A 24,438-nucleotide genomic window follows, 5' to 3' on the forward strand; every position below is an offset into this window, starting at 1 on the left:
CTCTGGTGTGTCGTAGCCGCCGGCTCCTTTGCTCCTAGCCGGCAGCGGGTACGCGGCTGCTGCCTGGGGCGCACTTAGAGAAGGAGGTGCAGACCCAGCTGAGGTTGCTTCAGGCCAGGTTTGCAGAGGTGGGGGTTGCAAACACCCTGCTGCTTTGGGGGCCCTGCTAGGGTGGCGGGGGGTCACCTGTGGATGCTGCAGCCCCACCGTGCTGGCAGAGGGGGTTTGACCCCCCCGGCCCTTGGTGGCAGCCCTGGCTAAGTGTCGGGGCTCAGCCCCAGCTCAGCACCACGCAGCCGTCGCTCACTGCCCCTGCCCCGGTGGGATGGGGAGAGAATCAGAGGAGTGAGAGTGAGAAACACTCCTGGGCTGAGATAAGAACAGGTTAATAATTGAAATAAAGTAAAATAGTAATTATAATAATAACAATATAATAGTAGTAGTAACAGTAATATCCAAAGCAAGTGATGCCCAATGCAATTGCTCCCCACCCGCCGACCGATGCCCAGCCCGTCCCCGAGCAGCGATCGCTGCTCCCCGGCCAACCCCCCCAGTTTCCATACTGCCCATGACGCCGTATGGTATGGAATGGCCCTTGGGGCAGTTGGGGTCAGCTGGCCTGGCTGTGCCCCCTCCCAGCTCCTTGTGCCCCTGGCAGAGCAGGGGAAGCCGAAAAGTCCTTGACCAGTGTCAGCACTGCTCAGCAACAACTAAACCATCAGCGTGTTATCAGCGTTCTTCTCATCCTAAATCCAAAACGCAGCACTGTGCCTGCTACTAGGAAGAAAATTAACTCTATCCCAGCCAAAACCAGGACACTAAGCCACCAGTCAAGCTCACCTGCGATGGCTGCAGTGTTGGTGCAGGCAAGTCCATCCCTTCCTCCTGCCCACCTCCTCCCTGCAGCCGCGCTGGAGATCCAGGCGCCTGCGCCACAACCTGCCGCAGCTCTGGGACTGCGAGCAGGTGTTTCAGGGCAAGCAGAGCCCCGGCTTCACCTGCCAGCCTGCTCCCCAGCCTTATCTGCTGTTTCTTTTGCTTTCTGTGCACGAGTCCAGGCATCCCTACTGCCCAGCAAGCTCCTGAGGCTTTTTAGCATTGGTTTCTTTCTCCTAAGGCAGGTAGACAGCGGGGAAAATACAACAACGGTATGCTGTGGGGTTTATCTCTGGTTGAGCTGTAGTCTAGTGACCAGTTATGAGAGATCTCTCTGAGCAGGGGAGACCTGTAGTCCAAAATGGCATCCCCATCACAGGGTTATCATTGCCATCACTTTGCAGCAACAACCAAAGACTTTACAAAGCAGCAAGCGCCTAACTGGTGCTGAACGCACGCAGAAGAGCACCTTGCCTTGGCCCTGATGCAGATGAAGGCCTGTGGTCCTCTGCCAGGTTCCTGTGTCTCGCAGTTCAGTGTGCCCTTTGGATGCCGCGCAGCGGGAGGCGGTCATTGCTACGGCTTGGATGCCAAAATTGCCACCGGTTGAGGACCCCTTAACGGGAAATTGCCAAAGGTCCTGGGGCGTGCATCGCGCCTGCGTGAGCCACGTGCGCCCGCGGCCCCGCGGAGGGGACGGTCCCCGGGAGCTGCTGTCCGCTCCCCACAGAGGTGCAGGCTGCTCGGGTGCAGGGAAGCGCCATGCGCTGGAAGTTGTAGCCGTGGCGGTAAGGCTGGCGATAAGTAAGATTGAAAGTAAAGCCTGGAGCCGTGGTCCTGCTTTTTTTTTTTTTTTTTTTTTGGCATGCCAGCAGGAAGCATCAACAACGCAGGGTGGTCTGTAGGTTGGTCCGTCTGCCGTCGAGCCGCTGCCCTGGCGTCACAGAAGCCCAAGAGGCGGGAGGGGGCTCGCGAGCACGTCTGGGGCTGGCGTCACCTCCCCGCTGCGTCCTGCGTTGCCCTCACTCTTCTGTTCAGATTTGCTGAAAACACCCGCTCGACGTGCGGCGCGCGCGGGTAACGCGCGCCGGGGCGGGTGCGAGCATGGCGCTGCTTCAGCCGTAGGGATTAGCTACGGAGTGTGAGTCTTTACGGAAATACGGTATTTTCCTGGATGCTCTGCCCCACGATAGGAGAGGGATCAAAAAGTGCCCCGGTGTCTGGTGTAGCTCCCAATTTAAGTTTTCCATCAGCACGGAGGATGCAAGCACTGGTAGCTGTTTAATTACTGATTGTCTGTAGGTGACGGGGATCAGAAATCAGCAGTGAGTGCTGGGATCCTTGATTTTTTTTTTTTCTCAGAAATCTGCTTTTTAGGGAGGGTTTGGATTTTTTTTTTTTAAAAACTAATCTATTACGGGTCTTGAGGTAGCAGACCTGAGAAACTGCGTTGGTTAGATTAATCTCTTGCTTTTTCCAGAACTGCATTCACATCCAAGCTGATTTCAATGTTACTATTTCAAGAGTAGCTTGAGCTGGAAAATGAAAGCGCAAAGCTGTGTGAAAGTCACTCGATGACACTGTTTGGGATGAGGCTAAAGGATTAATCTCCAGCCTTCGAGTCCTGTGAGAGAGCAGGTCAGAACTGAAGTCTCTGGAAGAAGGAAGGTAGTAAGCAGATGAAGTTATTTTTAAATGACAGGTGTCACCTTCTTTTATTAATGTCCCTGCAAAAAATGCCTTAATTTCAGAAAGTGGCTGGTGGTCCATCTGTTCACCTGTTGCATCAGCCTCAAGCAGTAGGAAGTGATGTAGGCGATGGCTATGGATATGAATGAATTTCACCTTTGTTGGGCTCGATAAACCAAAGTTCATGGTTCTTATCAGCTGTATGAGCGTGGAGATGGCGGGGTGTGAAAGCTGAGGAGCGCGTGGGGCTGCGGGCACGGGATGCTGCTGGGGAAGATGCTGCTGGGGGCTGGTGTGCTTGGAGAGTTGACTTGTTTTGGGAAGATGAAGCCAACAGGGAACATGCCATTGGCCTGCTGCCTGGCGGTGCTCGGTACAAATCCATCGGTTAAGGGCCACGGCACAAGGTGAGCAGCCGTGCCCAGGAGGGCAAGGTCAGAGGAGCGCGTTTTGCACTGCTGGGGTCTGTGGATTTGTGCCATGCTGCTGGGTACCCAGCTCAAGGATGCTCTTTTGAAGATGTAATTTTTTCATTACTCTGTAAATAAACCGGGCTTGAAACGCAGCGTTTCCACTCCGAGCGGCCCTGCAGCGCTTTCATCAGGGGGCTAACCAGAAACAAATGTGTCCAAGTTACTGAAGGGGGACAGGGAATTTTCTTTGGCAGAAGTTGTTGCACTGGCAAATTAGAAATGAAAAATTTATGAGCGCGTCAAATTGTACAAGTGCAGCAGCTCCAGATCATTAGGTATTAAATTCTTGCTGAACTTTATACCTTCCAATGACTGACTCTTGCGTGGTGATAGGTTGGGCGGGAGTAACTGTGGAGGTGCTGCTCGTGCCTCCTGCCGGCACTGGCCAGGGCACGGAGGGAACGCGGGTGCCGGAGGTGCGCAATGCCCTGCTCAACAGGGCTTGTGGAGGAGCTGGGGTGCGTTGCAAGGGAAGGAGCTTTCTCCCTGCAGCAAGAACCTGGCAGAACCTGGGGTTTGTGGCCCTTTGTGAATGTCTTCTTGTTTGTGTTGTAGACCTTGGGGCTTGAAGACCACCAAGAAGATTAATGATGAGCGGAAAAAAGTCTCTGGCTCTCCCTTCCCTGGAGAGGAACGTATCCCTGGACTCTGGGAGGAGGGAGACGTGAGAACGAGCAGGAAAATGTTAGCAGCAGCACGCGTCCTGCTCGGGAGCTGGGCTTTTTGCGGTGGCCAGGTCTGCGCTGGGACCTCATCGCTGCCTCCGACCTGGCCGTGGCCGCCTCTCCGAGAGCGTTGGCGGTGCCGGTGCCTTGGTCGCCTGGACCTGCCGCGGGAAGACAAGCGGGTTGCGGAGGAGGCTCGTGCAGAGGCTGGAGGCAGGCTGGTGCAGGGGTTGCCATCGGACAGCGGCCTGGCGCCCTCGACTCAACACTGAGTTTGGGAGATGCTGCCCTGTTGGTTGCGCCCATGGGTTTTACTCCTAATGCTGTTCTGCGCAACTCCATCAGGTGGTGGTTGCGCTGGACCTGAAATAATGTGTTCAAACACTGCAAAAAGAAATGAGGTCTTAAACGTCTGCAAAGTCCAACCGTGGCTTTGACCGGGCTCTTGTGCAGCTGGCGTGGTGTCCGTCAAACAGGCTTATGCGTGCGATGGCAGGTTTAGCAGTTGAGTTTTCAGTGCTATTTCTGGAGAAGGGGAATAATCTCTGAGATCTAATACTTAATACTACTTTCCAGCATAAACAGATCTATGCCAGTCCTTGAGCCATGGCCCTGTAGTTTTTCAAGCCAATTTATGTTCCCAGCAAACCTGATCTTTGTTCTAGCCATCCCTTGTCATGTGATTTAAGAGATTTTTTTTTTTTTCCCCCCTCAGTCAACAGATTTGTTAACAATACGGATACTTTTATAGTTTTCTTTATAGCATCTCTCTGGATGCCTCAAAGCTGTGTTATCTTCTGCGGTTTCTAAATTTCCATTTAGTTCTGATTTTTTTCTCCATGTACTCCTGCTGTTTCCCTGGAATATAAACTCTTTCAGGGAAAACTTACCCTCTTGCGCATGGTTTCCTTCCCAGAACAGGTACTTGTGTTTCCTGAAACAACTGCAAGCCATTATCTTTTCAAGCCTTCTGTTTTGTGATGTTTTTAAGGGTCTGAGCTGAACTTCAGCTCTTTCAGTTCTGCATGAATAGTTTTTTTTAAAATTTAAAAATTTTAAAATTTTTAATTTTAAATTAAAAAAATCAGTGCAACTCCAGATCCCATGGGAAGTCTCCGGCGGTGGAGGATTCCCCGCGTGGGAGGTGATGCTCCACCAGCTGCACAGCGTTACCTTGTGGCCTGTCCCCCGGGAGCTTTGCTTTGGGGTGCTCGGGTGCATTTTCTGCTTCTTGCTCCCTTTCCTTGGATTCCTGTAAGATGGTTTTGCTCCTTGCAGATCTGAACCTTGCCCAAGGGCAGGATGCTATTTAAGACTCTTTATTCTCAGCTGTTCTGCAGTGCTCCTGCTTCCAGCAAGCTCATGCTACCTGTGCCTCCCCGCCCCCCCCTTATATTTCTGAGCTTTTACTCTGAATTTTTCTCTTTGCTTTGTGGCTTTGGTAACCCAATCCCTTGGAGCTTGCACTCGGTATGTCCTGTGGTCTGCCGTGTTCTCATGGCTTCTCCTGAGCTCTCGGCAGCATTTTCTGGCAGCCTCGCGCTCCGCGTCCCCGACTGCTGCACCGCCAGCTCTCCGAGGTTCCCCGAGTCGTTCCCTGCTGCACCCATGACCTCAGGTCTGTCACAGGGCACGGGGAAAGTTGTTCTTTTTGGGCTTGTAGGTGTGTGTCGGGGTTCAGCCCCCACCAGCAGCTCAGCACCACGCAGCCGTCGCTCGCTGCCCCTGCCCCGGTGGGATGAGGGAGAGAATCGGGGGAGTGAGAGTGAGAAACACTCCTGGGCTGAGATAAGAACAGTTTAATAATGGAAATAAAGTAAAATAGTAATGATAATAACAATATAATAATGATAATAATAATAATATCCAAAGCAAGTGCTGCCCAATGCAATTGCTCCCCACCCGCCGACCAATGCCCAGCCCGTCCCCGAGCAGCGATCGCTGCTCCCCGGCCAACCCCCCCAGTTTCCATACTGCCCATGACGCTGTATGGTATGGAATGGCCCTTGGGGCAGTTGGGGTCAGCTGGCCTGGCTGTGCTCCCTCCCAGCTCCTTGTGCCCCTGGCAGAGCAGGGGAAGCTGGAAAGTCCTTGACCAGTGTCAGCACTGCTCAGCAACAACTAAACCATCAGCGTGTTATCAGCGTTCTTCTCATCCTAAATCCAAACCACAGCACTGTGCCTGCTGCTAGGAAGAAAATTAACTCTATCCCAGCCGAAACCAGGACAGTGTGTTTCCCTTGTGACACTCGTATCCCACAATGTTTTCTGCAGCGCGTCCTTACGTTTCTTCAGCAGGGTCTGATTAGCTGTCTTGCTTTCTCCTCCGTTAGCTGTAGGCTATCAAGCGGCGCAGGGCAGTCCCTTCCCTTGCAGGTGACCCTCTTGCATTCACGGGCTGAGAAGGGCGTGAGTCTCGATACTCCTCCATGCGACGGCTGCGTTTCTGGAGAGCTCGTGGCTGCTGCATTTGCTCCTGTATTCAGATTTTTCCCTCTTTCTGTTCCCAGTGCCGTGCAGTGACTTCAGCCACGTCGGTCACCAGCCCTGCCCGGAATCAAACGGCGGTGGGCAGACCTCGTGTGGGAGGGGGAGAGGGGTCTCAGGCTGCTTGCACTGGAAGGCGGCGCCTTGTGAAGACGCTCGTTTGAGGGAGAGAAAGTCCATTTTCTCTTTAAATAATAATTTTTTAAAAAAAGTGCTCAGCCAGCAGTTTTGGAGTGCGTAGCCCTGCTGTTACCTCTTGCCGAGGGCAGCGGGTCGCGCCGCTCCCTTGCCTGCTGCGCTGCTGCTGCGCGGCTGCGCGCTCCCCTGCCCGGCATGAGCCTGCAGCTCATCACGCGCGCCCTGCGCTCGCCGAAACAACCGGCAGCCTTGCCAAAAGATTAATATTCCTGCCCCGAGTAGCTGTTGTTTAATATTCAGGATATATTGCATTACTTGCGTAATGAATATTCAGCACCTGAATTAGCATAGCTCAGTTAATTATGCTCCGTGTGCAATCGGGAAGGCGCTGGCTCTCGTTAGGGCCGTGCTCAGCTATTCGCGGTGCGTACTCTCGCTTTGAAAATGTTTCCCAGCAACGTTCAGTATCTTTAAGTGATTTGGAGAATCGGTTGCGTGCACTGGGGCGAGCGTCATATGAATTTCATAGCAGGCTTGAAGTCATGCTCTGAGATGTTGAATATTGCGATTATTATCACATTAGACCCTTAAATAGGCTTACAGGTGTTATTAAGTGATTTTACCATGACGGCTGACATGCTTTTTTAAAAAACCTAATTTGAATATGCTATCAGTGCAGTGCGATGTGCCCTTTTATAGAAATTAATGTACAGTAGCGGCACGTCTGCTGATAAAAATCCTCCTGCGCTGGGAGTGGAAATGGATTTTGGGACCTTGAGATGAGGGGTGTGTGGGGTTACCTGCAGTGTCCTGGCTCCTGCTTTGGGCTTTCTCCTTCTTGGCTGGCCCAGGGCGGCCGCCCCGTTGCTGGAAGGTGCACGATTCCCACTGCGGAGCTGAGCACGTCCCACGGAGCCGGCAGGCTGCCGCTCGCGGTGGGTGCTGTGACCATTCACTTGACCTGGAAGGTCTTTTCCACCCTAAATGACTCTGTGACTGTGTGAGCGGCTGGTAGATCAGCCCACCTCGTGTTGATCTTTATCTGTAAACAGGTATGTCGGTGAGGAGGAAAGCAGAGGTGTGTCCCCAAACTCTCTTGAGCTGGCTTCCAGGTGAACAAGTTCTTGCACCTCTAATATTTTTTGCAGAGTTTCGGGCTGGCTGGTCCGTAGGAGGCCACATCTGTAACAGCTGGAGAGCCCTGTCCTTGCAGGATGCCATGGCTGTATAATGCTATACGATGCGCGGTGTAAGCGTATAGCTTCTGTGCTACCGATGTGTAACGTATAGCGCCTACGTCAGAAGACGGAAGCACCGCTGTGGGCCGTGCAGCCGGGCTGGATGGCAGTGCGGGGCTGGCACTGAGAGTGAATTCTTGCTTACTAATTAAACTAATGAGGCCGTCAGTCCTCCCGACCTGCCTTTCTCTCGTGCCGGTGCTCTGGCCGTGTGCGGTGGGATTAGGGCTGCCTTCAGCTGCCTGAAGTGTCCGTGTGACTTTGGGAGCTGGGGAGCCCATGTGCCGGGTTTTGGGGCGTCGAGCGACGCCCTTGTCTTTGCTTCTTGGAGCAAAAGGAGTCTCAGACAGGAAGAGCAGAGATGTTTCTGATCATATCTCTCTCTGAGGCGCAGATCAGGCGTCTCCTCTGCTCCTGCCTGTTGCCTTCCTTTTATTTGCACGGTTTGGGAGTGTGTTTTGCTTTGATGGGAACCTGCCCAAACAGCGTTCTCGGGAGGGGTATCTAGCACCGTCACGTGTGCTGCTCCGCGCAGCTCCGATCGGTGGGTCGCGGCGTCCGATCCCGTCAGCCTCGTGCAAGTGGTGCTTCGTTGATCGTGCCCTGGAGACCGACCCCGGGCTCCCACGGGGAGAGACGCGAGCGGCCGAGGGCGGGACGTGCTCCTGCCCAGTGGCTGGAGGTGGCCACGGCGGCTGGGGAGCGGGCTGGGATGCTCGCAGCATGCAATAGCTTTGTCACCTGTGAAAGCTGTTGGATTAAGCAGCTGCATCCTGCCGTCTCCTCCGAGCACGGCCGTTTCGGAGCCCCGGCCGAGCGCAGCTGGCTGAGCGGGAGGATGGAGCGGCGTGCAGAGCCGCCTTGGCAGGCTGCGCTCCTTGGAGGGAGGCTCCGAAGCCTCTCCCGTGCTGCGATCCGAAAAGCAACCGGCCCGGCTTCCCGCTCCTCCTCCACGTGCCAATACCCCTCCCTTCGGGGACAGAAAACGCGTAGCTCAGAGGAAGCACGCTTCTTCTGACGCAGCTTGTTTGCGTGCTCAGCCAGCTGGTCGTAGGACGAGGAGGGAGGCTTCGCGGTGTCTCCCGGCTGAGCACCAGGCGCTACGACTTTCAAGGCACATCTGGTTGCGAGGGGCCGGGATTTGGGCATTTTCGTTCTCAAAATCAGCATGATATGCAGCCGAATCCTTGTGAGCCTGCTGTTCCCCTTTCCACTCTTTTGGGCATCTCTGATTTATGGGATAAGCTCAGAAAATAACGTGTGAAAAGGCGTGTGTCATGCGGGATGTGCCAAAGCAATAAATCCGGATTCCTTCCTTGTTTCTCTAAAGGGCTTTTGGGAACCAAACATCCGGCATCCAAGAGAAAACGTGCATTGGTTGCCTTTCAGCGTGTGCTGTTGGGCTTTATTTATTTTTATGATGACGATGATTGGAAAATAAAGGTCACGAGGCGAAAGAGCCTGATGGATACGCCCACTGCAGCTCCGCGTCCTGGCAATTGTCTGACATTTGTGGTGGAGTGATCCATAAAAATCCAGCCTATAATGTAAAACATAAAAAAAAAAAAAATTGCCCCCTCTTTGGCCTCCCAAGGAAGGAATTATGTCCTGCCTGAAGCTCTCCCAGTACTATGAAGAAGGAGATGTTTCCAAGAGCGGTGGTTCAAGGGTAATGGGGTCTGCAGCGTGGCGTCTAACAAAATTGCAAGGTCTTTCTGAAGGGTATTTGTAAAGGTTTATCTCAAAATAACTTACCCTGAGTACTTCCATACTGCTTAAAATGGTATTCTTCCCAGATAACTGGTGTGGGGGACCATTTTTTATTAACACTGTATGGAGGTTTGTGGGTTTATTGGGTGCAAAAGTTTAAAGCTGGATATTCTCTGATGGGATCTGCAGGCATAAAACTGGGCAAGGGTCTCGGGGAAGCCGTAAGCCCCGTAGCGGTGTCTGGGGAACGCTAACGTTTTATGAGACTAATCGCTAGGTTAAAGCCGTGAGAGTGTAAGTCCTAATTTCTTTTCAGCCACACCTCGCTTCTGACAGCAATGCCTTTCTCACCAGAAACTCCTGACACTTGGATCCTCGGCAGGAAGCCAAGCAGGCTGGAAAATTGAAAGATGCTTAGAGACGGTGTCATGGAGAAAGGAGCTTGGACCGAGGGGTACATATTTTAGGAACGCTGTTTGCAACATGAATGTACTGACCTTGTTTTGAATGTGCAAAGTGAGGACAAAAGCAGGAGGTTATTTATGCATCTGAGGGGGTAGAGATGGGAGGTAGGAAACGCGTGATGGCTTTCATTGTGTTCTCCTCCCAGACGCTCTCAGGCGCTGGCATGGAGAGCGTGGTGGGTGTTGTCCTCCAGAAGTAGGGCCGGTGAAGGAGATACAGCTGCGGTTGCTGGTAATTGTTGGGCCATGGGCTGAGACCTGCGCCCGCTCTGTTTCCAGAGAAGTGATTTATCGTTCCCAATTCCTTAAGTGCCGCTAGCTTGGCTGCTAGAACTTGCACCTTGGGCGATGGCTTCTTCCCATGCTTTGCTGATGCTGCTGGCATGTCTGTGAGCGAGATCAAGACCTGCTGCAAAAGTTGCAAGAAATTACATCTTTCCTGGGACAGCTGTCTGTCAGCTCTGGAGACCAGCAGATCATCCCAGCACCATCCATCCCTTTCCATGTGAAGCTCACAAGTCTCAGCTGAAGCTCCATCGTGGACAAAATCATAAACGTCACTTGTCTGATTTGCCAAGGGTATGACTTGCGTTGGCAGGGGACTTGCAAAGAGGCAGCGCTGGGTTTGCAGGCGTGCGTCGGTGCTGCCCGGGCGAGGGGGAATCTCTTGGGGCCCGTGCCTGTCCGTCTCTGCAGCCCACCTGAAAAGCAGCTGTGCAAAGATGTCAGCAAGAGCCATTCAAGTAGCTTAAATTGGTTCTCATAAAGCAGCAGCTGGCTCAGCTTTTTAGTCTTGCTGCACTTTGATCTGACAAGCGTTCACTAAGAAAATTAGCTGTAAGGTCTTTGCTTTTGTGCAACCCAGGCGGTTTGGAGCGTGAAGCGTAAGCTGCGAGGACCTGCTCTCCCAAGACCTGCTGTGAAGAGGAGCGCTGCACCACCTCCTGGCACGGCTCCTCGTGCGCTTGGCCTGGTCTGCTTCCCGTCTGGGGCTTTGGTTCCCCCCTTAGCGAGCAGAGCTGCTGCTGGGAGCAGGGACGGGTGCTGGGGGTCCTGCCCAAGCACGGGCTGGGGGACTGGGCTCCCGGAGATGGCCATCTTCTGGGACTGCAGCCTGGAGAAGCTCTCTATTCCCCTGAAGCCTCCTGTTGCCTTGAAGAGCCTTTTGAGTTCGGAGGAGGAACTTAATCTTTGCCAAGATTGATTAAATTAATTTCTTAAGATCGTAGGCACGGATGCTGTCCTAGTCCCGTGTCCCTGGCTGTGAGCCGGCTCTCGTGGCCGGGTGGTCCTTCTCACGCTGGACGGGCTGTCCTCTGCCAGCTGTACTTTGGGCTACAACCCCCTCGAAACAGCTTATGATAATTGTCTCCTACTCCTTGCTTGCCTGTGGCAAGTTCATAATTGCTCTGCCTCAGTTTCCCATCTTTATCACAGTGCTGTGTGAGACTGGCATTTGGAAGACAGAAGATGGCTGAGAGAGCTCCTACTGAAGGGCAACACCATCTCCTGAGCTCAGACCTCAGCTGGTGAAGGGAAGAGCTATTGATTTTTCTTCACCTTGTTTTCAAATGGAGTTGTCAGTTTTGCAACTAAACGTTATGTGCCGTTAATGATTAGCTGTCTCAACTTTTGTTTTAAAGTCTTGGTGTTCACCTTTCTAGAAGTGAAGCGTGTAGGAGTCGGCACCCAGGAGGCATGCTGGAGAGCAAGATACTTTCCACCTCTTTGGGTCATTTGTTGTCAGCTCAAAAGAAAAAAAGAGCAATATTACACAGAAAGGAAAAGAGGGGCTTTGTTTGTTCCTTGAGCGTGGAGACCTCTGGGGTTGCTTTCTGTCTCCTCATCTCTGGAGAGCACCAGCTGTGCTGGAGGTACTCTGCATGCACCAAAGCACGTGTATGGATGTGTCCCCACCCTTGGCAACACTTCATCTGCTCTTCCTGCGTTGGGAAAGGTTCAGTTAATTCATCATTCGTTAAATAGAGGGAGCGTCTTGCCTTCTTCTCTTGATGCATCTGTTACTCCATCTCCTGTGTCTCAAGTCCACCCTATAAATCGAGGCTGAATCAGACCTGTCTGGAAACAGCGACCATGCAGTTTGGGTCGGATGGGGTGGGTACACAGCCACACCTCAAGCAGCCTGGCCGAATCTGGCTGCATCCCGGCAGCCTCATCTGGGAGAGTCTCTGCTCTTTGCTCTTGGGCTGCTCCTACCAGCCCTTAGCATCGCTTCTGGAGAGCAAGCAGGGAGGAACTCGGAGGAACCCAGCACTTGCTTGGCAGGTATTGCAAAGTGCCTCTTTGGTCCTTCTGTGGATTTTTGCACGCCTGAAGCAGCAATGACTTCTCCGCTGTCTCCAGAGGAGCTGATGCCCTTGCCAGGAGGAGGAGAGGAGAAGCACCGTGTCTGCTCCTGCATGGGTGAGGATGCTGCCAGCATTGGCTTGAACTTTGCTTCTGCTGGGATTCGCCCTCCTGCACGGCCGGGCTCTTTCCCCAGCCCCTGCATTCACGCTGTGGCTTGGGAAGCGCTGATCTGCTGACGCAAGCCAAGGGGTCACAACTTCTGCCGTCCTCAACCACCCCCTCCGCATCTGGAGGCTCTGGAAGCTGCGGGGCGCAGGTGAGCCAGGAACCCCGGGGACTTGGCCACCTCTCCAGGGGCCACGGAGCAGCACGCCCGCTTCCTCCGACCCGAGACACCCGCGTCTGCTCACAACGCGGGGCTGGGCTCTGCCTGCTCCTGCTGCCGGAGCATGTGTTTATCCGCAGTGGCTGCTCCTGCGCGGGCTTCACGCTGGTGTGATGCTTGGCAAGTCGCCGCTTTGATGTGGTCCCAGTGACAAATTACTCCTCGGATGCTCGCAGGCTTCCCGCACCGTCTAAATGTCAGCTCTTTACAGTGGATCAGAAGCAAAGAAGATTCGCATCCGTTGCGATTATCTTTGCCATGCTGCTAGTTTTCAGGGGGCTGGTGCTATTCCTTCAGTGCTGGAGCTCTGGAAGGGTGGTGGGTTTTTTGCTTTAACCTTAAAAGTCATAAGAAGAAAGGGTGAATTTTAGGATTTTGAGAGCAGAGCCCGGCTAGAGGTGATGTGTGCAAGGCTGGAGGGAGCGGGGTGCACAGAAGTTTTCTCAACCCCAGCCCCAGGCGTGAGCTGCAGCGTGCTGGCTTGTGCACCAAAGGGGTGGGAGCTTTTCCCATAGGAAATATCATAGAATGCCTTGGGTCAGGAGGGACCCATAAGGATCATTGAGTCCAACTCCCTGCTCCTTGCAGGACTACCTAAAACTAAATGGGCTCAAGCTGCGCCAGGGGAGGTTTAGATTGGATATTAGGAAAAATTTCTTCATGGAAAGGGTGGTCAAGAATTGGAACAGGCTGCCCAGAGAGGCGGTGGAGTCCCCATCCCTGGAAGTGTTCAAAAAATGGGCAGAGGTGGCACTTGGGGACATGGTTCAGTCTGGTCTACCCTTGATTGGCTTAGAGTAGACTTGGTAGTGTAGGTTAATGGTTGGGCTGGATGATCTTAAAGGGCTTTTCCAACCTAAACGATTCTATGATTCTATGATTCTATAAATCATATGACTAAGAGCGTCGTCCAGACTAGGGTAACGAGTCAAATAGGCAACCTCACTAACGGAGTGAGCACTATTGCAGTGACACCATAAGGGCACAGGAGGAAGTAAAACCCTACATCAAGCCAGTGGTGTCGGGAAATGTTGAAGGCGCTGCCCTGTTACGCTGCCTGCAGCCTGGGATCCAGCCCGGTAAGTAATGTCCCACAAGCAAAACCTAAGAATTCCTGGCAAAGTATTTTCTCTTCAGATTTCTCATAGAAAAAGCCAACTTTTACAATGGAAATACAAGAAGAACACAGAAAATTAAAGCAAAGGTGTTGAACTCTCTCTCTGAGACCCCATAATAGCCACATCCTACCCATCGCACGCACGCGGGCGTTGCTGGGGCCCCGTGTGGGAGCTGTGCTAATGCAAACGAGCGTTGGTTGCTTGGGACCGGAGCAGCGCTCCGACAGGAATCCCGTTGTCCCGATGCTTCCGTTGGAGACGAAGGGCTGGTTATTTATTTCTTGGTCTTTGCCTCTTGTTTTGGCTTTTCTTAGCCGCATCTCCCATGCTGCGTGCGGGGGGTCTGCTCCCCTCGGGGGGAGCCCAGCCCTGCGGAGCAGCTTTTCCCCGGCAGCACACACCTGCGTGGCTCTGCGGGGCTGCGCTGGCTGTTTTGCAGGTGGCGAGCTCTCCCAGGACCCGCAGTTTGGGCATCCTGGTTCCTCTTTCACCATCTCCATCACCAGCTCTGAGCCCTAAGACCTAACTCAGTTGTAGCATAGCTGTTACCTCCTAGGAGAAGAGAAAAAAATTATTTTCGTGAGCTGGTTTGTTTCTGCGTTCTTCCCAATGAAATGTGAGGCAAATGCATCGTTTTCCTTGCTGCTAGCCCGTAGTGCTTTAGCTGCACATGCGCTCAAAGGGGAGTAAATCGGAATCGGGTTCAAAAAACGGGCAGAGGTGGCACTTCAGGACATGGTTCAGTCTCGTCTACCCTTGATTGGCTTAGAGTAGACTTGGTAGTGTAGGTTACTGGTTGGACTGGATGATCTTAAAGGGCTTTTCCAACCTAAACGATTCTAGGATTCGATGATCTTGATTTTTGCGTTGCTTCCAAGCTCAGCCAAGACGCCATCATCTTCAGCGGCAGGGATGGCGTCAGCTGCGCCTTTGGTTGCATCTTCCTGCAGCCACGGGTGGGCACGGCGGCGCTGCCTTCGCACCTCATGCAGGATGTGGTCCCCGTGGCACGGGGGCAATCGTGTCCGATTGACGCTCCCAGCCAGAAGCAGTTGCCGGGGATGCAGAGGGGTTGCATGGCCACTTGGAAAAAAGTCATATTAGAGTTTAGGATTGGGAGGAAGGTGAAGGAGGGTGGCATGGCCCCAGGATTGGGAGGAAGGTGAAGGAGGGTGGCACGGCCCTGGGGCAGGTCCCCAGGGAGGCCGAAAGCTCCATCCTCAGCAGGGACCCCCTTCGCACCCGTGCGGCTGCAGTGCCCCTGCGTTGGGAAACCCCTGCATCCAGCCAGGGCAGGATTTGCTCAAACCCTTCTGCATCATCCCTTAAAAACGAGCCTTCCCGTTTAATCTAATGCCACTTGATTCTTAAAGCTGTGATTTTTAATTTTGACAGTGTTCCTTGTCAGTCCCAGCAGGAAATATGTTTGGGACCAGTTGGGAAACAGAGGGGAAAAAAAATTACCAGAAGGTTTTTTCACTTCTTTGATCTGCCTTTTTTATTTATTTATTTTTTACCAGAAAGCACAGCGAGAGAACAAGTAGTCTCCTGCAATCTGTTTGCTGCTCTCTGGGTATTAGAGGATGACACCAGCTGGGCTGGTAAAAAAAAAAAAAAAAAAATCATCTTAAAAAAGAATAATCCCAAACCCACATTAGCAATTAAACGCGTCACTCGCTGAACTCTGGAGTTTAATCAATTTTCCCCTTTTTTCTCTTTTTTTCTTTTTTTTTGGTTTTTTTTTTTTTTTGTTTCTCTTTCATTTTGTTTCTGTATTCTGGTCTGAGGCCGTGCTAGCCGGGGGTTGTGCATCAGACAGATGCTCAGTTATTTTATATTCCACTCAGGCTTAATTAACGCAATACATGAGCGCGTTGGTGCCGCTGCGGCCACGGGAATGTGCTGGAACGGGAGGGCCAGGAGGAAGGGAGGAGGCCAAAGCTGGCGCAGGAGAGCCCCGGGCTGAGGCAGACGGGAGAGGCTCTTGCTGCAGAGCTGGCGGCCGTCATCCCCGGCTTGGCTCCCGCCGCGCTCAGCCGGGCGGAGGCAGGTGAGGGGGTGCTGAGCGGCGCTCCGGGGGGACCCCGGTGCTGGGGGGCTGGCTGGTTCCCCGCAGCGTCTTCCTCGCACACCCGCCCTCCGCGTACGAGCATCTCCGGTGACGCGCCCGTATCCTGCAGCTGCAGCCACCCTCCCTTAAAAGGTGTCTGCCCGTGGGTGACTTCTCGAGCATCTCTGAGCTGTCAGGAAGCCTTGCCAGCCCTGGAGCCTTTGCCCTGCGAACTCAGCAGAGGGGAGCCCTGATCCTGGCAGGAGGGGCAGGGAGGGGGTGCTGGGCTCTGCTCCCACGGAGTTACCGACAGGACGAGAGGAAAGGGGCTCAAGCTGCGCCAGGGGAGGTTTAGGTTGGAAATTAGGAAAAATTTCTTTACGGAAAGGGTGGTCAAGTGTCGTGGTTTAGCCTCAGCCCCAGCTCAGCACCACGCAGCCGTCACTCACTGCCCCTGCCCTGATGGGATGGGGGAGAGAATCGGAGGAGTGAGAGTGAGAAACACTCCTGGGCTGAGATAAGAACAGGTTAATAATTGAAATAAAGTAAAATAGTAATGGTAATAGTAACAATATAATAATAATAATAATAATAATATAGAAAGCAAGTGATGCCCAATGCAATTGCTCCCCACCCGCCGACCGATGCCCAGCCCGTCCCCGAGCAGCGATCGCTGCTCCCCGGCCAACCCCCCCAGTTTCCATACTGCCCATGACGCCGTATGGTATGGAATGGCCCTTGGGGCAGTTGGGGTCAGCTGGCCTGGCTGTGCCCCCTCCCAGCTCCTTGTGCCCCTGGCAGAGCAGGGGAAGCTGGAAAGCCCTTGACCAGTGTCAGCACTGCTCAGCAACAACTAAACCATCAGCGTGTTATCAGCGTTCTTCTCATCCTAAATCCAAACCACAGCACTGTGCCAGCTCCTAGGAAGAAAATGAACTCTATCCCAGCCGAAACCAGGACATCAAGCATTGGAACAGGCTGCCCAGAGAGGTGGGGGAGTCCCCATCCCTGGAAGTGTTCAAAAAACAGGCAGAGGTGGCACTTTGGGACATGGTTTAGTCTAGTCTGCCCTTGATTGGTTTAGTGTCGACTTGGTAGTGTAGGTTAATGGTTGGACTGGGTGATCTTAAAGGTCTTTTCCAACCTAAACGATTCTATGATTCGATGATTCTATGATTCTAACTGCAGGGACAGTAAATCCCTGTGACCACGCTGGGCTGCTGCAGGGCTGCCAGCTCCCTCGCAGGCTGGACCAGGTGGCCGTGGAGGGACGATGACAACCTGTGACAGCCCTGGTAATTTGATGGTGTGTGGCATCACCTCTCCCCGTGCCTGGAGAAGCGAAAGCCTTCCCTTGCCCTTCTCTTGCCCCGATGACCTGGCGTGCTGCAGTTCAGTGTCTCTTCGGAGCCGCCGCTTGCAAAGAGGGCGAAGTGGGGCCGGGAGCAGGAACATGGTGCGGTGCCAGAAGGTAACCGGCCAAGTGTTGGGGGAGGCTGCCGGAGCTCGGGCTGGTGCACGGCGGCTGCTGCTGTCCCTGGAACGCCTTGCGGAAGGACGAGCAGCCCCGTTTCCACTGAAGCCCAGGTGCATTTCTGCGTGCGCACCCCATACCAAAGGTCCTCGTCGCCTTCCCAGGGCCACAGAAGGGAAAGCGCAGAGCGTTTCTTTGCTTCTTTTAATATGGAGCGCGTGCTTTGCTCTCTTGTGTGGCTCCTGGGTGTGATGGGGGGAATGACGCTGTTCCCCGTCTCTCTTCCTTGTTCCTTGTTCTTGTGCTGTCCCAGATGTAAATGAAAATCCACCGCGCTGCTGTTGCGAGCCAGGTGCCGCTGGAGAGAGCGTCTTCACCAGCGTGGAGTGCTTTGAACATCCCCCAAAACGGGCTCCGAGGAAGTCAGGGTGGCTTCGTTTTCCGCGTGGAGGGAAGAGTGGATGAAAAGGCAAAGCAGCGCGTCTGCGGGGCAGCTCTCGCCGCCAGCCAGCTCGGTGTTTACGCTGCCGGGTCGGTGGTTGCAGGGTGGATTTTCATTTGGGTTATTGCCAGGCGCCTGGCTCTGCCTCTCCTCCACCGCAGCGCATGCCAGACTGCCCCGGAGCCGCTTTGGGTGCGTGGCCGGTTGAGTCATGGCCGAAAGTCAGGAGGTGCACGTGCATTGCTCTGCGGGTTATTCTGCGCCCAAGCTCTGCCTCTGGGCTTTTTTTGGGCTTCAGAGAGGAGCATCCTTAAGCAGAAGGTATCCCTTGGCAGATGGAAGTGAAAATGGTTATTTCTACTCATGGAGGTGCTGGATCAGCGCTCCTTGTGTCAAGTGAAAATGGTTATTTCTACCTATGGACGTGCTGGATCAGCTCTCCCTTGTGTCAAGTGAAAATGGTTATTTCTACTCATGGAGATGCTGGATCAGCTCTCCCTTGTGTCACGACTTCTGGGGTGATGGCAAACATCGGCTTGATGACACCGCTCTGATGGAGCACAAGGTGGATGATGCCTTTGGGTCAAAACTCTGAGCGCGGGGTTTCGATATGCTGAATTTGTACCACTTGCTAAGAGGGATTTTGGTTAGAGCATCTCTGTGCGTCCCAGGAGGGGTTTGCTGGAGGACACACGTGCTTGGGGATCGGTGGGCTCCTCACATGGGAACCCAAACCTTCCCCCGAAAGTCAACGTGGGCCAGTCTTTCCAATGAGCCGTTGAAATGGCCCATTTTGGCATGGTGAAGCCTGCCCGTGCTGCCTTCCTCTCATCTCCCTGCTGCTTTGCAGCCCTTATTTCCATGTTTTAGCCTTTGCTGCAGGGTTTGAATGAGGCCTGGAGCTTCTTCAGCCTGCTGGTAACACCAGTGAGGTGTTGCACTCAAGTGCATCATTGAAATAAATTGTCTCATAAATTATCAATGAAACCAGCTCCTCTGCTCTAACGTTGCTCGGTGGTGTCCCAGCAAAGGAAGCTGTGCAGTTCTAATACAGCAGCACGGCCAAAGCCCCTTTTACATTGGACCAGAGCCTTGGGAAAGGAAGATGTAAAGCTGATGTGGGAACCACCCCCTTTCCCACCCATCTTCCCCCCGTCCCCTTTGGAAGGGGCTTGGCAGCACGAAGGTAGGAGTGAGCTTTCTCCGGCCTCTCCTGACCCCAGCTCGGATGGCATGGGCCAGGCAGGGTTTTTTTTCCCCCCTTTCCATCAAAACTCAGGTTTGAGCAGAGCTGCTTCACTGTGGGGTGGCCGGGGCTTGGCCAGCCTGAGCAGCAGGACAACATGGACAACATGGGGTTTTCATATGAGTATGCAGTTATTTTTTGAAACATAGCAAAATATCCCACCCAGAGCAGTGCAGTTATGATCCAGGTCTAGAACCACCTGCATTTATCAACGGGCTTTGCCAGGAAGCTTGTTGGAGCAGCACGTGCTCTTGCTGGGAGGAGCTGAGCATCTCTCTTGGGTGGAGGTCATGCCTCGTGGAGAATTGCTGCTTGGACACCCAACAGTTTCTGGGCATCTATGAATGAATCGGTGTTGTTAGCCTGAGGTCATTTGCATTTGCAGTGGTCCCTTTAGAAACAACTTAGGGGTCCTTTCCCTATCTGAGTTTGCCTTGATAACGAGGTGTTGCAGTCTTCCCTTCGTGTGTGATTAGGGGATGAAGGTGTTTGCTGGGAGCGGCAAGGACGGGGGGACGCAGGGTGCAGTCTGGGGCTGGGGAAGCGTTACGGCGGGGGGGGGGGGGGGGGTGGGGGTGGCCGTGCAAGCTGTAATGATTTTAGTTGCATATTGCCAAGGAGGAGGAGGGAAGATATATCGGGATATAGCTGTTTCCCCTCCCCGAGGGATGCTGTGGCTCTGTGGCTTTGTTTCTTTTCTGCATAGAAAAACACAGCTTCGTCGGTGTTGAAGCGAGCAGATCGAACCCGCTGCTCGGCGGCAGCGCGGGCATGGTTTGGGGGTGGGTTGGAAAGGGGGGCGGGCGGCTGTAGCCTGAGCCTTCGCTGCGGTGACAGACCGAGCTCTCCCTCCCCAGGGGAGGGAGCTTTCCCATGGGATGCAAGGCTTGGACCTGTTTTGAAGCTTTATTTATTGAAGAGCAAGGAGCCTCTCCCTGATTCCCTTCTTGCTCGCGGCTGGAGCAGAGGGCAGGGCGAGCGCCGGCAGCGTGCCGCGACCCCTGTCAAGTGTTCCTGTAACAGATGGACCCTGCGTGGTGTTTGGAGGGAGGGGGATGCTGTTCCCAGTGCAAAACTTGGCCTTTTTATTTTTTCTGTCTGAAATGGGACAGGGGAGGGATGAATCAACATTTTGCGAGGCCAGCGCGTGCCCGTACAAACCCGCCGCGTGCGGGAGGTCTGCTCGCGCGCAGCCCGTCGCACCGAGCTCCGGCAAGGGACTTTGCCCGGCAGCGTCCAACCCCCGCAAGCAATTCTTGCAGACTCCCCAGGAGTTTGCTGGTGAGGAAGGTGAAGCAAAGAGAATGAAAAATTACTTTGCACCAGGATCTGGGCGTGATTTGGTGCTTGAATCTGTTCGCGCTGCACCGGCGCCTGCGGGAACGTCCCCGGCACTGCTGGCCGCTCTCAGAGAGCAGAGTGGGGAGGGCAGAAGCTAAAGCCAGGCACAGCCCTGACCCGTCTGTGCTTCTGTTAAATCCTAATTATGCCAAAACCCCTACCCTGGAACCTGTGCAATTTTTTTTTTTTTTTTTTTGAACGGGGCGATCTTTTTAAAGCCCGGTGCCTCCGTGGTTGTACTGGAGCTGTAAGAAGCCCGTGCTGGCTGTGCCGTCGGCGCTGCTCAGCGCGCGGAGCTGGAGGTTAACGCAGCCAGGCTGTGGGCGCGTGTCGCCTTCGGGTTTGTGGAGCTGGTGGGGAGTTCACTGATGATGGGTGCTGCCGTACCCCTGAGCACAGTTTATTGCAGAGGAGAGGCGATGGGGAGGCCGGCAGCAGCTCCAGGGTGCCTGTAGGGAGGAAGAGCTCTTCCACAGCTCTACCCGGGCTCTGTGCGCGGAGCCAAAACCCAGATAAACCAAGGAGAGCCCCAGGTTTCCCTCTTGCTGGGCAGTTGGGTCACAGCAGCTTCCCCCGTAGGTCTTTTAAAATTCCCCGTCCTGCTGGGAACAGCCTCCCGTGGCAGGCACTGGCGCCGGCACTGGCTCCGGCTCGCCGGCCGCGGGCTCGGCGGGGCAGGGTGCAGCGCCCGCGGGCAGGACGGGCTGCAGGAACAGTGACTGGGCTCCGCACAGCTCTGCTTTGGGAAGGGCTTTGCTGGTCTCGGCACGGTTGAAGCACGGTGGTTCCCTCCGAGCATCGCTGTGGTAGCGGCACATCCGCCGCTGGGGTTGTGCGGAGGGGCCACGATGTCTCAGAGCGCTGTAATTGCTGTCTGTAGATCTCATGGATTATTTTGGGGGAGATACGGCAACGGCAGGCGGGTTCGTGCGCTTCGGGGTCTTTGCCTGAGGGCGGGAGTTTGCTGGTGGTCCGGCCGGAGAGGTCAGCCTCGGCTCCAAGCTTCAGTCACTGCGGGGCTGAGGCACAAGGAAAGCGGGGGAAAGTAAGGAGAATAGAGAGTAATAAAAGTGACAGCTTTTGAAATAATTTAAACCCCAGTCATGCCCAACCAGGGAGTTTATCTTTCAAGTTATCCACAGCTGAGCTTTGTTTAACCTTGGATAATTCTTGGGTAAGCGAAAAGATCCCGTACACCTATGATAATATCTGTTTGTGAGAGTTATTTAGTGCTCAATAACTGCTTTTTAAACTGTTGTAAAATATTGCAATCGAAAAATAAAAATAAAATGCTAATTGGTCTGGTTTCAAAGCCCGTGACAAGGCCTCTTGCAGAAGATGTATGCTCGCAGACATGCTTGCCAACACATATATTAGCAGTGTTGGAGGGAACAAAAAGTTCCCGTTAGCAAAGATTAGCTTTTAAAGAAAGATGAGGGGACTGGGGCAAAAAAATAATGGAAAGAAAAGAAAACTAGATAAAGGTTTTCTGAGTAACCCTCTTTGTGGAGGACTCTGCCAGGAAGATCAATGTGGTGGTTTTATTTTTGTGCCTTGACGCTGCTAAATTTTGAAAGAGTCTTTTGACCCGCTGGCGAATGTGCAGGGGAGAAGCTGCTGGAGAGGGAGGGGACGGGGGAGCGGGCAGGGAGCGTGCTTGCCGCGCCAGCGTTTCATCATAATAACGCACGGATCTGCTACAGAAAATCTCTCGGCTGCCTCGGCCGACGACAGAGGGGTCCCGTTAGCGCGGCAGCGGGTGCGGCGGGAGGCAAGGCTGGGATTGGGCTGGATGTGGGAGCTCCCTTTATTCCTTCCATGCGCAGAGTCCTCCCAAGTCATTGCTCTGCTGCTGACCTTCCTGCGGGAGCTGCTGCGGGAGCTGCCGGGCTTGCCTGGCCCCCTCCCCGTGCCGGTGGTGGTTTGGGAGCAAGCCCGAGAGCCGGGGAGCTGGGGTGCTCTGTGGCAGCTCCCCGCGTCACTCCCTGAGCTCTTAATGCCTCGCCGCTTCCTACTGGAGCCGGGTAAAGCTCCAGCCTTCCCCGTCCCCAGCAGCTGGGGCAGGCGGTGCCACCGGTGCCGGCGGTGCCACCGGTGCAAGCACTTATCGCCGTCATCTGGGGGGTTTTGGAAAGCCCAGCCCTGGGGAGGAGAGGGGATGCGAGAGCCTCAGCTTTTATGTCAAAGCAAGCATCGCAGGACTGGTTTGTGTGTTATTCTGAGACTTTGGAGAGAAGCTCCAAAGCTGACTCAAATCCACTCCAAAGGCTTGCAAAAAGAACTAGGAGGCAAATAAAGAGAACCCACGAGGTATTTATTTATTTTCCGAAACTCTTGGGATTTTCCGGCTGGTCTCGTGACTCACTCGGGCTCTGACTCACCAAGACTGAATGCCTGGGCTTGGCAGCCTGTGACTTTCCGCTGCCGTCCCGGAGCTGCTGGGGCAGGGAGCTGCCCGCAGGGATGCCGCACGCCCCTCCGAAAGCTTTTGTCTCACTGCCGCACCCGAGCGATGCTCGCTCCGGCTCGGGGCTGTAGCGGCTTCCTGGCCCCCGGCGTGTTGGAGCTTTAGCTCTCGCCAGGCGAAAAGCTGGCTGCCCACGGCTCCAAGCACCGCTCGGTCCACGCTGGAAAACCTTACGCGTGGGGAGGGGGTTTGAGGGTGCGAGGAGGGGGCAGCACTGGCGCTGTGCCCCTCGGCAGCCCGCCCCAGGGGTAAGTGGGTGGCCCTGGGACCCCTGCCCGTGGCGCTTTGGGCTCCCCTTTACCAGCCGTGCCAGAAGCAGATCTATTTCCTTTCTCCTTCAACATATAATCGGCTCGACTCGGGGGTTTAAATCGCAAAGGGACCGATGAGCTTTCCGACGCCAGCGTTGCCGGGAAGCGCTAGCGGCCGAGCAGAAGCAGCTGCCTGCAAGGGGCCTTTGGTGTAACGCCCGCCCCAGCCCTCTGCGGCTGGGTGCTGGGTTTGCAAGGAAACGCTCCTCTGATGGCAGCTCCCTGCGGCTTGCTAGAGCGCTCAGAAGACCAGTTAAAAAAAAAAACTGCTTTGGCAAGGTAAGCCTGGACTGAAGGGGAACCTTCAGGAGTGAGTGCTGGAAGGCAGCGTGCCCGTCTCGGAGATAAAGCAAGGTGACGTTTGCAGCGAGGGGTGATGTCTAAAGCAAGGCGAAGTTTGCAGCGAGGGGTGATGCCCTTGCTGGATCAGGGATACAGGTGAGAGGAAAAGCAGAGCTGTTGGCCGTGCAAGCCTTCTCCGGGGGCCTTTCCCATCGATTGCAGTGCACAGAGGCTGCTCCTTGCGGGGACTCTTCCTCTGAGCTCGACAGAGCCCCGTCACCGGGGGCAGCTGGAAGCCACGACCGCTGCTCGAAAACCTGCTGGGAGATGCCGGCAGCCTGGATCTGCAGCGCCCCGGGGCAGGGTCTGCGGCTGGGCCCTTGCCTTGGCACCAGAAACTAAAAGCAAAAAATAATGAACCCTTTTTTCGGCTCACGGGCCAGCTGGACTTCCCTTCCCAGCGCACTGCCTGCCGACGCCGAACGCTCCTTATTCCCCATCCCTCGCAAGCCCCCGTTTGGAAGTGCCGGCTTTCCGCGGGGCTGCTCGCAGCGACTGCCGAGCTGCTGATAAACACCCGCATGCAAACACAGCAGGGAGATAAGTGCACGCTCTCCCTCCACCCCCTCCGTGCTTGCTGAGCTGTGATTTGAATGCCGCCAAGCGCAGCTACGTGTCGGTTCAGCAGAACCAAAGGAAGGTGCTGTTGCTTTCTTTCCCTTTGTATTAGTTTCCACCGAGGCCTGTTTTTCATTTAAATGATAGGAGCCAGCCCGTGTTGGAAAAACGCTGTTCTTGAAGCCACCGACTCGCTGGGCAATAAAAATAGTATATTGTGGAGTTGCCGCGTCCTGCAGAATGAACGTGATTTACTTTTTTGTTGTGCTCCTTCCAGCCGAGGAGCGTTGCAGCTGGCTCAGCAGCCGGCGCGCAGCGGGCAGGAGGGTGCTGCGGTGCTTGGGAGCGGGGCGCGAGGGTCCCGCCGTGGCCGTGCTTGGGGCAGAAACCCTCGTGCAGGTTCTGCTGCCCGCCGGCTGGAAGCTGAACCTGGGCAGATTTGGGGTGCGACCTGTTGCATGCCCTCGGGGCTCTCCGGGTGCCGCGGGGGGAAATTGTGCCTGAAACGCTGCTGCCGATGGCAGTCAGGGGTTTTCAGCATGCAGCAGAGCAGGTCTGCAGCGGCTATCCAGGCTCAGCCGTGCTTTTTGGTGGGCGCGTTGCCTGTAGTGCCCAGAAATGGGGTTGCAAGGTGTCATGAAACCTGGCTGTGAC

The 24,438-nt window shown here is 54.5% G+C and overlaps 1 protein-coding gene across 3 annotated transcripts in view; it reads left to right on the forward strand.

Annotated features, from left to right (window-relative positions):
• Nucleotides 1–24,438, forward strand: part of MID2 (midline 2) — a 91,886-nt gene that overhangs the window by 6,734 nt on the left and 60,714 nt on the right. Inside the window, exon 3 of one of the 3 annotated variants that reach the window (XM_075720822.1) lies at nucleotides 20,419–20,433. The exons of the other annotated variants lie outside the window; for them this stretch is intronic. Coding sequence (XP_075576937.1) covers nucleotides 20,419–20,433 — 15 coding nt within the window. The remainder of the gene's footprint in view (nucleotides 1–20,418; nucleotides 20,434–24,438) is intronic. 3 annotated transcript variants of the gene reach the window in all.

Source organism: Pelecanus crispus, chromosome 13 (assembly GCF_030463565.1).
Source record: "Pelecanus crispus isolate bPelCri1 chromosome 13, bPelCri1.pri, whole genome shotgun sequence".
Classification (NCBI taxonomy): Eukaryota; Metazoa; Chordata; class Aves; order Pelecaniformes; family Pelecanidae; genus Pelecanus; species Pelecanus crispus.